General features: G+C 39.4%; 1 protein-coding gene across 5 annotated transcripts in view; it reads left to right on the top strand.

Moving 5' to 3' along the window:
• USH2A (usherin) overlaps positions 1-13614 on the top strand; it is a 418893-nt gene that overhangs the window by 91853 nt on the left and 313426 nt on the right. For all 5 annotated transcript variants that reach the window (XM_083433263.1, XM_083433262.1, XM_083433261.1 and 2 more), the window contains exons 19-20: positions 1346-1503; positions 2856-3000. In XM_083433263.1, the coding sequence (XP_083289389.1) occupies positions 1346-1503; positions 2856-3000 (303 nt within the window). The remainder of the gene's footprint in view (positions 1-1345; positions 1504-2855; positions 3001-13614) is intronic.

Raw genomic sequence — 13614 nt, 5'->3', positions numbered from 1 at the left:
ATAATTGTACATTACTTTCTAGCCAATGATTTCTCTTTCACTTAATTTTATCTGCTAAACAGATAGGAAGTCTTCCACTATGTTGGATAAGAGTGATTTATACCTTGTTATGCTACATTTTGGGACGCGGGTGGCGCTGTGGGTTAAAGCCTCAGCGCCTAGGGCTTGCCGATCAAAAGGTCAGCGGTTCGAATCCCCGCGGCGGGGTGCGCTCCCGTTGTTCGGTCCCAGCGCCTGCCAACCTAGCAGTTCGAAAGCACTCTCGGGTGCAAGTAGATAAATAGGGACCGCTTACTAGCGGGAAGGTAAACGGCGTTTCCGTGTGCGGCTCTGGCTCGCCAGAGCAGCGATGTCACGCTGGCCACGTGACCCGGAAGTGTCTTCGGACAGCGCTGGCCCCCGGCCTCTTTGAGTGAGATGGGCGCACAACCCTAGAGTCTGTCAAGACTGGCCCGTACGGGCAGGGGTACCTTTACCTTTACCTTTATGCTACATTTAAATGAGCATTCGAGTCCCATATTTACTTATTTGGAAGTAAACCCTACCTATTTCCATTAAATTGACTCTCAGAAGCATTTGGTTAAAAAGATCATAACAATAGTCTAACTCAAGTCAACCATGTAGGTATCTCAATCCCAAAGACATTGCAGTTGAACACAAGCCCCATTGATTTCCCTCAGCTGGAACGTAACTTATGAATAAATGGCTGAAAGCCAAGGATTGTGGATTGGGCTGTTAACTTTTAAAAACCCAGCATTTTTGCTGTGGATGGATTTGTAAATGGTATTTTCCAAAAGACAACCATTTTACAGTGCCTATAGGTCTTGAAAAATGGAAGCTTATCCTGCAGCAGTCACATATGACATAATTAAAGATCTCTGAAATACTAGCTATTATAATACAAGAGAAACATGTTGATTTCAAAACTGCTCAGCAATTAAATTTACTTTGACAGTGTTTAAGTGTCCAACAATTTTTCCTCTAATCAGGGTTTTCCTGGGTCGCAGAATGGCTGTGCTTTTAAAAATCCATCTGCATTATTCTGTGAAACCTATATTGTGTTTCAAATTTTAAGTGGTGGTTAGTGCACCATAAAAATAATAGATCCCATACTTTGCCTATAGGTGGGATACATTTACTTTAAATTTGTAGCATTGAAAACCATATGAAAATTCCTTTTAGACCTGAAAATTAATTTCTACAAGCTGCTTATTTAGGAATTGGATGCAAACAGCCATTTTATCAAGTTTAACAGATGGTATTTTACAAATATAGTGGGAAAACTTGCCTGACACATGTTGTTCATTTATTTTATGATAAATTAGCACATTTATTTGTGTTTTAGCTCCTGTATTCATGCCACCTCCATCAGTATTCCCTCTTTCACCATATTCTGTCAATGTATCTTGGGAAAAGCCACAAGATAATGAAGCAAGAGGAGAAGTGATGGGGTACAGCGTCAATGTAATTACTGAACAAAAAGTATTGCCAGTGTATTCTCAGGTATTATTGTTATTAGCAATCTGTTTTCTCTGCTTATTGATATATGGATGTTATAAAGTGGTCCCAGGCTTGTTGGCTATGCCAAATTCAAATTTGCCAGTGGAGCGGTGCTCGCCATTATGAAAGTGCAGTGGGGAGTATCAAAGTTGTTACTATGGCATTTTGCCCAGGGTGGAGCTGACTTTTCGTTTGTTTGTCTCCGTATGAGAGGACATGGCTTGTTCCTGGCAAATTGTTCTGAAGGGAATGTCTGATGGCTTGTATACATGAAGTCATGGTTTAATTCTGCAAGGATACCCAAGAGGTTCCGTGCAGACAAAACATTTCTTAGTCTCCTGGCCATTGTTAAGAGATAAGGAGTGGGCTGCTTGCTGGAATAAAGTAAAGGTGAAGGGACCCCTGCAATGCTCCCTCCCTATTGTGGATTTTTCCTTCCTCTTCTTTTCACTGTTCCACTGAAATAATGCCCATGTAAACTACCTTAGAGGGACGCGGGTGGCGCTGTGGGTTAAACCACAGAGCCTAGGACTTGCCAATCAGAAGGTCGGCAGTTCGAATCCCCACGAAGGAGTGAGCTCCCGTTGCTCGGTCCCTGCTCCTGCCAACCTAGCAGTTCTAAAGCACATCAAAGTGCAAGTAGATAAATAGGTACCGCTCCAGTGGGAAGGTAAATGGCGTTTCTGTGCGCTGCTCTGGTTTGCCAGAAGTGGCTTAGTCATGCTGGCCACATGCCCCAGAAGCTGTATGCCAGCTCCCTCGGCCAATAATGCGAGATGAGTGCCGCAACCCCAGAGTTGGCCACGACTGGACCTACTGGTCAGGGGTCCCTTTACCTTTAAACCTACCTTAAGGAAAATTCATTTTCTTAGTGCTAAACCCACTAGTGCTGATATATAATTAATATTGGTGATGATACTAATAAATTTATGTGTTTGCAAGAGACAAGTCTTCTTTTTGAAATACTTGTTAGTCATCCCTCTTATTCCATGGTGATTGGATTGGTAGATTTCATCATAGAAAGCTGTAATGCTTAATCTACACTGTTTGTAAAAATAACCATTTCTGTTTATTTGTTTATTTATTGACAATCTGCTAAATCTGTGATTGCATAAAATCAGTGTAAGCTGTGACAGTACAGTTTATATTCAATTACAATTTATAGTCTAGTTCTTTGAGGTTCTTTGGAAAAGTCCTGTTTCTACTAATGGCTCTTGGCAAATGTATTAAGGTTAAAAAAGGTTTTTTTTTAAATCAGCAAAAGCTAATTTCTTTTTGCTAAATGTACTTTCTTATCAGTGTAAAATAATGGAAGTGCTATCAAGATAGCTGCCTTAACTCTATTTGCTTTTTAGGTTTTGTATGTTGCTGAAGCTGATGAACAGTCCTACACAGTGGAAGGACTGGAACCATACAGAATGTACTATTTTACCATTACTCTCTGCAATCAAGTTGGCTGTGTCAGCAGCGAGCAGGGAATGGGGCAAACTTTAGCAGCAGGTAAGGGAAGAGAAAAAATTGTATTGAAGTATAAATTTAGCACGTACCTTTCTAATGAGCACCATTACAGATGATCACAGGTTGATGCATAGTGACTGAGATAGGTGCTGTGTTAATACAAAGTGACTAGCTTAATTGGTATTTGTTTACCATGACAGATTAAAAACAAAACACCATGTTTTCCACATAGGCTTGTAGTGTATTAGAAAGCCTGCATGGGTTTCTTTTTCAATGAGAAGCCATTTAACATAACATTTGTTTGTTTGTTTACAGTTTCAGCAAATAAAGTACATAAGCCTAATGAAGTTAACATTTACTACTAGCACCTTTTGCATCAATAGCATGTTTAGCATATATATAGCATTTTACAGTTGCAAAATTATTGGCACCCTGGTCATAGGCTGCATCACCTGTTCTTGCATTTTGGGGTAGGGGGACCACCTATCCTGTTCACATTTTGGATGTCCTATAGCAAAACCCCACCTTTCTCCTAACCAGGAGTAGTGCAGGAAGTTTTTCTGAGAGCTATATGCATGATTGAAACCTAGGAGGGGGGAAAAGGTACACTTGCAAGATGTAGAAATGTTTGCATATTTGGAAGGGGGTGCACATGTGACCCTCTACCCCCACATAAATTGGCATAAAGTTTGAATATGATTTGTCTGTTTATTGCACTACAGCATACAGTAGGGACGGGGAAGATTTTTCAGCCCAAGAATCGAAACCCCTTCTAGGCCATGTTTTGGGACACACATGTCAGTAGGAAGCACTGGAAGCAAAAGTTGGCAGAGCAATGAATGTTAATTTTACCTTTGCACAGTGGGCTTGTTCCCAACCACACTGAAACATCCCTCTCTGTCTTCCGTCCAGGCATGCAATAGGCATTATAAGAGTTTGAGGATACATTCCAGCCAGACAAAACATTCAAGGAGAATGCAAAGCAGGATAGGCAAGGGGTGTGACTAGGGAGGAGTCCTGAGAACAAGATAGATAGGTGCATTTAGTCAATGGGTCTGAACTTCCCAATCCCTGGTGTACAGACATATACTCCTCAGCATCAGTCTCAAACACTCAGTTGAGATGTGTAATTTGGAGACTCTGTAGGTGCCAGTCCTTCAAATCTTTGTACCTCAGGATTCTGTAATATATTGTAATGAACAGTTTCAAAAATAACTAATGGAATTTAGATAGGACCCTTGGCTATTATTAGTGATAAAGCATCGTTTCTTGCTTATCTGTCAGTTCCCTGAAAATAAATAGCTCATTGAAACCTGACAGCTTGTTTATTATTGTTTTAATAATTTGGTATCAGTCACCTTAAACAATACAGTAGAGTATAAAATTGAGTGACCAGTAGATTTAGATATATTAAATGTTGAGTATTTTTCTATTTTTCATTTCTAGGTTTGGAAAGTTGCCATTTTAAGCCTGTATCCATTTACTTGAATTAACTTTTTTCACTGAAATCTAGCAAATGTGCTTTGTGTGTCAACTCTTGCTGAGATGCACAAGCAAAATACAATTGACAAATTATTTTAAAGGCTACTTTAATTAACAATCTCCTTGCTTCTAATTATCAGGAGTAAATGCAAGAGCACCATCTGAAATGCATTTTGATCGCATTGTGGGTGTTTGGGGAAAGAAGCTGCAGATCTAGTTTTGCTAGGCTGTGCATATAACATACCTTATGAAGCACATTTAAAACCCAGGGCATCCTTGAATAATCCTGGGAACTGTAGTTTATCTGCCACCGAGCTACAATTCTCAGCACCTGTAACAAACTACAGTTCAAATGTATGGTGTTTACATGAAAGAGAGAATTATGTGTTTTGCTCCTACTTCAGTGACTGCTTTTCTTTGGTAGCCTGGAAGACCAACGCAAACCAAAAGCAGAGGGACTGCTTAAAGGTAAAGGGACCCCTGACCATTAGGTCCTGTCGTGACCGACTCTGGGGTTGCGGCGCTCATCTCACTTTATTGGCCGAGGGAGCCGGCGTACAGCTTCCGGGTCATGTGGCCAGCATGACTAAGCTGCTTCTGGTGAACCAGAGCAGCGCACGGAAACGCCATTTACCTTCCCACTGGAGAGGTCCCTATTTATCTACTTGCACTTTGATGTGCTTTCGAACTGCTAGGTTGGCAGGAGCAGAGACCAAGCAACGGGAGCTCACCCCGTCTCGGGGATTCGAACTGCCGACTTTCTGATCGGCAAGTCCTAGGTTCTGTGGTTTAACCCACAGCGCCACTTACAAGATCCCAAATGCTTCCTTATTATAATACATTTTTATAACAGTTGTAGGGAGATCTGTCCTGGAAAGTGAGTGGAGGTGAAAGGATCCACAGACTTCATCGGTTTCATTACACAGCTTCACTAGGCATCTTATGTTCCCAAGATAATTTATGAGAGAGACTTCGGAGTTCTGCTTAAAGCAAAAGTTCCACAGAACTGTTGGCTCTGGGTTGTTCAGAGCATCCCTTTGGAAAGTGGTATGGATCCTTACCTGCCAGTAGCACTGCAGGTGTAGTCATCTAGTAATGTGAGTGTGAACCAGCTTGAACTTTCCATCTGCATGTATACACTTTTACATTTGAAACCTTAGAAGCAAATGATACTTCTATACCGTTTCATCATGGAGTTTAAAGTAAACACATGGAAAGCAGCAGAGAAGTGCCATGGAAACCTGAATAATTATTTTCTATAGGGAATCATCAGATATTACTGTTAAAAAATGGGACTGACGCTCCTGCAAATAACTCCTATCATCTTTGCTGCCAATGGTGAACAGCTGGTGGCTGAGGGAAGATAACCATTTGGTTATTGTCTCTTGCTCATGTGTCAAAGCAAAAGTGAATATTTAGACATTCAGGGGGCATGACAGGCCCATCTGTGTAGGTGTTGCCGGGCAAAACCTGCACAAACAGAAGGATTGTCAGGACCAAGCTGGCACAAGGAGAGGTGCTGGTGCAATGCGTTAGCGCTCCTCACCGCTCCAGGTTTCACATATATTAAAATCAGACAATAATGCTAATATTTCTACAGATCCCATTTTAAGTGTAAGCAACAGTAAGCTTGGATGTTTATGCTTGGTGTCTCCAAATTAGAATCCAGAACATGCAAACACAAATCTGAACTTGAAATCTGAATCAAATTCCCACTGATGTCTAAGAAACACAGTTATCATTTATTTGTCAGATATTAAATATGAGTTTCAATTAAAACTGTCTTCATGGTTGTCACTGGAGGTTTCACAGGTGTTCAAAGAAATAATTGTAGAACATTTTAAATGCCTAATGTTGACCTTAAAGTGGAAATATAAATGTGTACTTAGGGCTGTCATACGTCTGGATTTTCCTGGACATTACTAGGATTTCAAAGGTGGGAATTTCTGAAAGGTGGCTCTTTGTCCAGGATCTTAGGGCAAGTCAATTGAAAAATCACGGTTTTTTGGGTGTTTTTGTAAAAAAACTTTTGGGGTGTCCTGGTTTTTACTTTTTGAAATATGGCAACCCTACGTGTACTGCATGTTTCGTGGCAGGTGAGCATGATATTCAGAAATGGTTTTAAAATAGTTTAAATGGTCTATATATAGCAGACCGCCTTTATATGAGCCTGAGCTATATGATGGTACTGATTATCTCTTTGTACCAGTGATATCATAAAACACTGTATTGCAAATTCATTGGCCCAGATTCAGCTAAAGTTGGTCGTAACTAAATAAACAAGTTTTTTGTGTAATAATCTTAAGACCCTTGAGCAACTTTGTCATAGAGAATTCCAGGCTAGGGATCATTAGGAAAGGAGTTGAAAATAAATGCCAGTATCATAATGCAGTTATACAAATATACGGTGTGGCCGCATTTGGAACACCGTTCACACTTCTGGTTATCATACCTCAGAAAGGGTATTTTGGAGTTGGAAAAGAACAACCAAAATGATCAAATTCCCTTGTGAAGAAAAAAGTTGCAACATGTGGGACTTTTTAGTTAAGGTGAGTAAGAGGCAACATGACAGAGGTGTCTAAAGTTTTGCACGGCATGGGGAAAAGTGGATAGAGAAAGGTTTTTCTTCTTCTCTTACAATACTAGAACTTGTGGACATCCAATGATGCTGAATGTTAGAAGGTTGAGGACAGATAAATGAAAGTCCTTCTTCACATAGTGCAGTTATGGGACTTCCACAGGAGGCAGCAGTGGCTACCAACTTGGTGGGCTTTAAAAATGGATTGAAGAAATTCATGGAGGATAAGGCTATCGGCAGCTAATAGCAACAGTCACATCCACAGTTGCTGGGAATCCCAGGTGGGCAGAGTGCAGTTGAGCTCAGGTCCTGCTTGCGTGCTTCCCGTAAACATCTGGTTGGCCACTGTGAGTACAGGATGCTAGACTAGATGGGCCATGCTGTGAGTACAGGATGCTAGACTATCTGCCATGCTGCAGGGCCACATATACCTATTTCTATCTTTGATGCTGTTCTTTTCCTTTGACACTCTTGTGTATCTGGAAAATACTCAGTTTTCATCAATTTATGAATGGAATACAGTTGCCAAAAAGCAAAACAAGCTCCACACCTTTGGGAGCATAGGATTTGATGTATATTTTTATTTAAGTTTTGCCATCCCTAGGTTTACTGTCTTCAAAGAGAAACCTGTAATGCCTGAATTTCCAATAGTTCAGAAAGGTACACACTACTGATAAGAACCATATGTTTTGCCTGTCATATAATGGTTTTTAAGCACAATACTCTATCATAGTCTTAAAAACCACCCATATCCAATTAACTGGTAATTAGTGGTGCATTAGATTTTCCTTTCTCTATTAAAAGTAAAATACGCAGGCTGTTTGCCTCTGGTCTGAAAACACACATTGCTTTGCATGCAAGTACATAAAAGTCTGTCACTGTGAATGGGACCCAAAGTGATTAAACAAGCACTCTTAATATGTTAATTTATAATTTTAATTACAGCAATCTTGTATATATAGTCATTAGTGAATACTAATATAAATATTTTTCTACCTTTTTATTCATAATGCATAAACCAATCATCCCCTTCTTTCTCAGCAGTTGCCTGTTTTTTTGTTTCACAATACAATCTTTGTTCTTAGTTATGAATGCATTTTGTTCGTTCCTGTCTTGAATAATCCCTCATTAAAACAAAGTCACTTTCTGCTCCATGCTGAAAAGGGAAAATGAGCATGCAAATGTGCCATTGCATCCACACACACACACACACACACACACATATACTTTTGCTTGCCACCCTTCAATTAGTCCCCCTTCTTTGAATCTAATTTTATTTGTTGTTATACTGGCTTGATGTATGGACTCATGAATTTCAGGCTGGTGCCAAGATCTGGACTGAGATGGGGAGTGGCGGGGGTCAGGGTAGAAGAATCAAAGCCTCTTCAGGAAGCTACAGAGGCAGCAAAGCAAAAGCGAATTGGCTTCACCTTTGACTGAAACTCTTGACTAGTCCTGGAATCCTGTGATGATTTTGCTTGGTTAATTATCCAATTATTTATTTCAAGAATATAGGCACTGTGTTACAATTAGAGACGTGAAACATAATCTGAGGAATTTGCAAATGACAGATGATTTAAATAACTCCCGAGATAAACAGTATCCGCTCAGTATCTTCTCTTGCCAAGTGCTCTCCAGCTACAGATTGGGTGCTCTTTGTGCACCATTGCATGAGCCAAACCTTATTTGTTTGTTCTCCCCAAAGGACATATTTCACTCCTCGGGAAATTGCACAAATTATTCTGTTGCCAGTATGTCAAATTTGCATGGTCTTTAGGCTGAGTTTAAGTTGTATTTCTCTTGATTAAAAGCTTTTGGTTCAGAGCAATACTTTTTAATTGCCTAATGATATAAGTCAGTTCTTAGGAAAGAGCCATGCATTTAGGAGTTCATTTGCAATATAACTGAAAAATTCATTGCATGGCAGTAAAACAATTTACTGTTAATTACAAGGAGAAGAATTTGCTGTACCATGCTCACAGATTGCCATGAATCATGCAGCACTCCTAGAGATTTATAACAGATGTGTAAGTGGGATGAATTAGCAGGGTTTAATAACAGAGACACAAATCATGCAGACTTCAAGGAGCTTTAATTGATATACTAGAATGTGACGGGCATGAATCACTCAGCCATTCAACAGCACTGTAACATATGGTCAGCTCAATATGCTGCATCTTAAATCGGTTGGTGAGTCGTTGGTTGTCCCATATGGTGGAAGCAATATATTTTTCGGGATTTTTTTTTACATTGATTTTTAAAGAAATATGATTCTGTGTTCATAATACAATGAACCCTTAAAACTTGTTATGTTTATTTGAGGAATATTCCAGCCCTACTGTTTTAAACTGGAAATAAGTAGCTTTAGTCTTACCATGTGCAGGTATGTCATCAGGATAACCAATACAGCTGCCTAATCCTTGCCCAGGGATGGTTTGAGTAGCTATAAATGCCCCAAGGCAGCAAACAAGGCTGTCGCTGCCCCCACTGCCCATTAGTTCCCTACTAGCTCTTCATTTGTACTCCCACCTGTCTCCTATAGGACAAATTTAATATCATGATGGAGGTGGCCAGAGAGAGGGGACTAGTGAATGATGGGTTTGCACCATGGCAGGAAGCTCATTTAACACATGGAAATTTAAAGGCATAGGCACTGCTTCTGGGTACTAGACCTAAGGTTTTTATTTTTCAGTTTTTCAGTTTCAGTTTAGCTTTTTTAAAAATATGTAATTATGACTGCTACTTGTGGAACAGTTTTATTGCTGTCTATTGCTGCCTTCTGTGTTCTCTGTAATTCATTTGTTATTAACTTTGTTTTGAAAATGGTTTTCACAGTGTCTTAATGTAAGCCCTCCTATAAGTTTTAAAAATTGAAGTTCAGGGTATTACATTTTAAATCAATCACTAGGCAACCCTGTTGGTGTGTCTTTGTGGGGGTTCATCAGTTAGGATTCTGGACTACAGACTAAGCTATCCTTGCTCAACCATTTCTATGTCTCCGTCACTCCCATTCACTACAAAGATTTACTCATGAGGTTGAATGGCAAAATACTTTGCATTGCCAAACTAGTCGCAGTTCTATTAACAACATTCCTGGCACCCTTTTATTAACATCTTGTAACAATAGCCAAGCTGCTTCAGCGAAGGGAGCTCTCATTTTTTAGTCGAGGGGCAAACATAACATTGAATGTTTGCTTACAAACTGAAATTGTACACCATATGAGTTTGAGTGTATGTGTGTGTTTAAGGACAACCCTACAAGTAGCCATTTAAAAGGTTAGAGTTCTAATTAGCAGTAGCCAAAGCATAAATGAGACCATATTCTCATGAATGGTTACGTTTTCAAAGTGCTGCTAAAGACTGTTGCTATTTCGGCTTTTAATTGAAGGGAAAACACTGAGGAGCAAATTTCAGACTAAAGCCAAGAGGAACCAAATATTAGAAGTGCTGCTGATTATTTGAGAGGTTGCTGTTGATATAAACGCATGAGAGAGAAGTAGACCTGTAAATTTTGTAGCTGTAATGCAAATGCGTTTTTATTAGCTTTAGAACCTGACAGGCTATAGGAAACTTTTAGCAGCTGCATTAGCAAACCTGACAGATTTGTGAAAAGAATACACTATCCTTAGAAGCATGGCTGCCAGAATTTAATGTCAACAATTAAAATTTATTTTGATACTCACCTAGTGTTTATTACTGTTTGTATACACAACAGACCTTACTAATACAGAGATGCACTATTAGATGGAATTACCATCTGTTCGCAGTGAAATGCTGGCATCTGTCTTAGCTTCTAAAACTAAAATGATATCGTTTCAAACAAAACAAAGTTAACTGCTCTTTACTTACCAACAATTATATTTTTCTTTTAGGCACACAGATTGTATGTGTGTGTTCACGCACACAAGCGAAATGCTTTTTTTTATAGTGACCTATACAGCAATATCTATAAGTGATATATCTTTAACATAAAACAGTATGGGCCATCTGTTTGGTGCCCTCTGTTACACAACAGCAAACACCTAGTCATAGGCGTTTAAACTAATGTTTTACCTTTATAATATATCAACTATATATTATCTAGGAATAAATTTTAAAAACACTACATAATTAAAATATGCAAAATATAGCTGAGTCTACTAAAATACAGTATGCTTTGACAGATGTGTTTTAGGAGGCTTGGACAAAATTTAAATAGGCAAAATTATAGACTGCTCCTTTGACAAAGCAGCTACAGGTACCACAGTGACACCTTTAGGAAATGTATACAGTGCCTTTTAGCCTCCAGTAGCTATATTGTACAATCCAGTGACATGGCAACCTGTACTGCAGATTTATAATCTTACTTTTTTCATCCAAATTGCTGAAGTACCAGCTTCAATAGAGACTCTTCACTGTACATGTCAACACACAAGTATTCTGAATCACCAAGGACATGGTAGTTACAATACTAATGTTATACCGAAGATGTTGCTTTTTGAAAGGTTGGGTTTCTGTTCCATATATCACAAAATAATAAATTGTGTCATGCTAGTGTTTAATGCGTGTACACAGTGCATTAACTGTAACTGTAGTACATTTATTTGTGCTAGAGTAGACTTGAAAATGATTAAAAAATCAATACTTTCCTGTCAGAGAAGCAAGTGTTACAATGCATTTAAGTAGTTAATTGCACAAGCCCCATAAAAGCTTCAAATTTGGGTAGCAAAGATGTTATAATTACAGTGCAGGCAACTCCTATTTATTAAAGGATGATTGTTTAAGGGAGATGTGGTTGTTGTTGTTGTGAAGAAAGGTTGGCTGTATGTATTCATTTTAGAAATAATGAATTTTAGCCTTTTTGCTTTAGCAACTCTAAGCTGAACTAGAGGACTCAACCTTGGCACTCACATTTAAAATGCTGACACAGACTGATTTGCTCCAAAGGTGAAGTTCCAATTGTAAAGCCATGTTTTCTTTTGAAACCTGTGCATTAATACTGCATTTCATTAGCGCTCTGCGCTACTTATGCGGGGAAGCTTGTGACCTCACACTGCACTACTTCAATTTCAACACAGTAAATTTCGAACATAGCAGTATGATACTAATTAGATTGTGAAGTCATAAATGATGTCCAAGCAAGAATTTACAATGCATAGCACGGTTGGTGGGTTTTTGTCTCCCATCATTCCCTCTGCCAAAAGTAATATTTTATCATGTTGTAGAAAAAGTAATAGCAACATACTACAGGTTAATGTGAGAAAATGATGGTTTTGTATGCAAGAAGCTTTAAGGATATGTTATTAATTTGTTATAAATGAAACGCTTTGCAACAAACTCTTAGCTAACTGAAGTAATTTGCAAGATGTATATTTTAATCCAGATTGTTCTCCAAATGAATGTCGTGCCCTATAATCACAGAAAACTCTGTCTTTGATATATACTGCATAGTTGAGGTCTCTCCTCATGTAAAAACATTACAGATTTGCAAAGTAATGATTGCTTGGGGTTCAGAGTGGATAAAAGTATTGCTATGAGGTGTTTTTTTGGGTGGGTAGACTGTATGCCTGGGCCCCCCTCCCTCTAATTCCTGGATCCAAAATGGATTCAATTCCTGAAATAGCCAGGCTAGCTTACTGTTGAGTTAATGGCCACCTAAATATGGGCCATTAAGGTAACAAAAGAAGCAGCTCTGTGCCAGATTGCAAATGGGTAGACCCCACTTCCTCAACTTGCTGGTAGTTAGAAAGACAAAGGCCAGAGTTGAGAGTTGGTGTATGTGAGGTAGAAGCTGGAAGCTCAGGTTGTAAATATGTGCAAATAAACCATAGATCATAAAAACATCACAGTCTCCGCTGTCCATCATTCTGAAGGGAACCATACCCTGGGTAAGTGCCTGGAACCACTGGAATCTAGCATTGTGAAAAGATTGGGTTGGTGTGCAACAGTATATTATAGCTAAAAGACATCTTGAGGAAATTGCTGCACCGAAGTTAACCACATAGCATAGCAGTGACCAGTTTTCCAGGCCAGCAAACCACAACAAGCTACAAAAGACTGCATACCAAACAATTACACTAGTGCAAAAAGCATTGGCTCAACTGCTCACGGGGGGGGGGGGGGCAGCCATCATATGAAAGAATTGCAATGGCTGCCAATTTCCACTGAGTTAGGTTGAAGGTGCTGGTTTTAGTGTACAAAGTTGCATACAGTTTGGGACCAGGATATGGATACGATCATCACACTCCCTATATACCCAGTTGATTGGCGTGTTCCGTAGGAAAAAGCATCCTGCAGATACCATCCTACCAGGAGATCCATTCCACACAATGATAGAATTGGACCTTTAGCATAGCAATACCTAACCTTTGGAACTCCCTCCCACTGTAATCAGACAGGCGCCTTCTCTATTGTGATTTAATCGAGCGGTAAAAGATCACACAAAATTCCTCCTATCAAAGAGAACCTATATTTCCTATTCCTGATATATTTGAAGACACTCTGGAGAGATAGCTGGGTGCCCTTGTTTACAAGAATTACAGTGGTACCTCGGGTTAAGAACTTAATTCGTTCCGGAGGTCCTTCTTAACCTGAAACTGTTCTTAACCTGAAGCACC

Source organism: Podarcis tiliguerta (assembly GCF_965153285.1).
Source record: "Podarcis tiliguerta genome assembly, chromosome: 3".
In the NCBI taxonomy this organism is placed as follows: Eukaryota; Metazoa; Chordata; class Lepidosauria; order Squamata; family Lacertidae; genus Podarcis; species Podarcis tiliguerta.
This window is presented reverse-complemented; position numbering and strand designations above follow the sequence as displayed.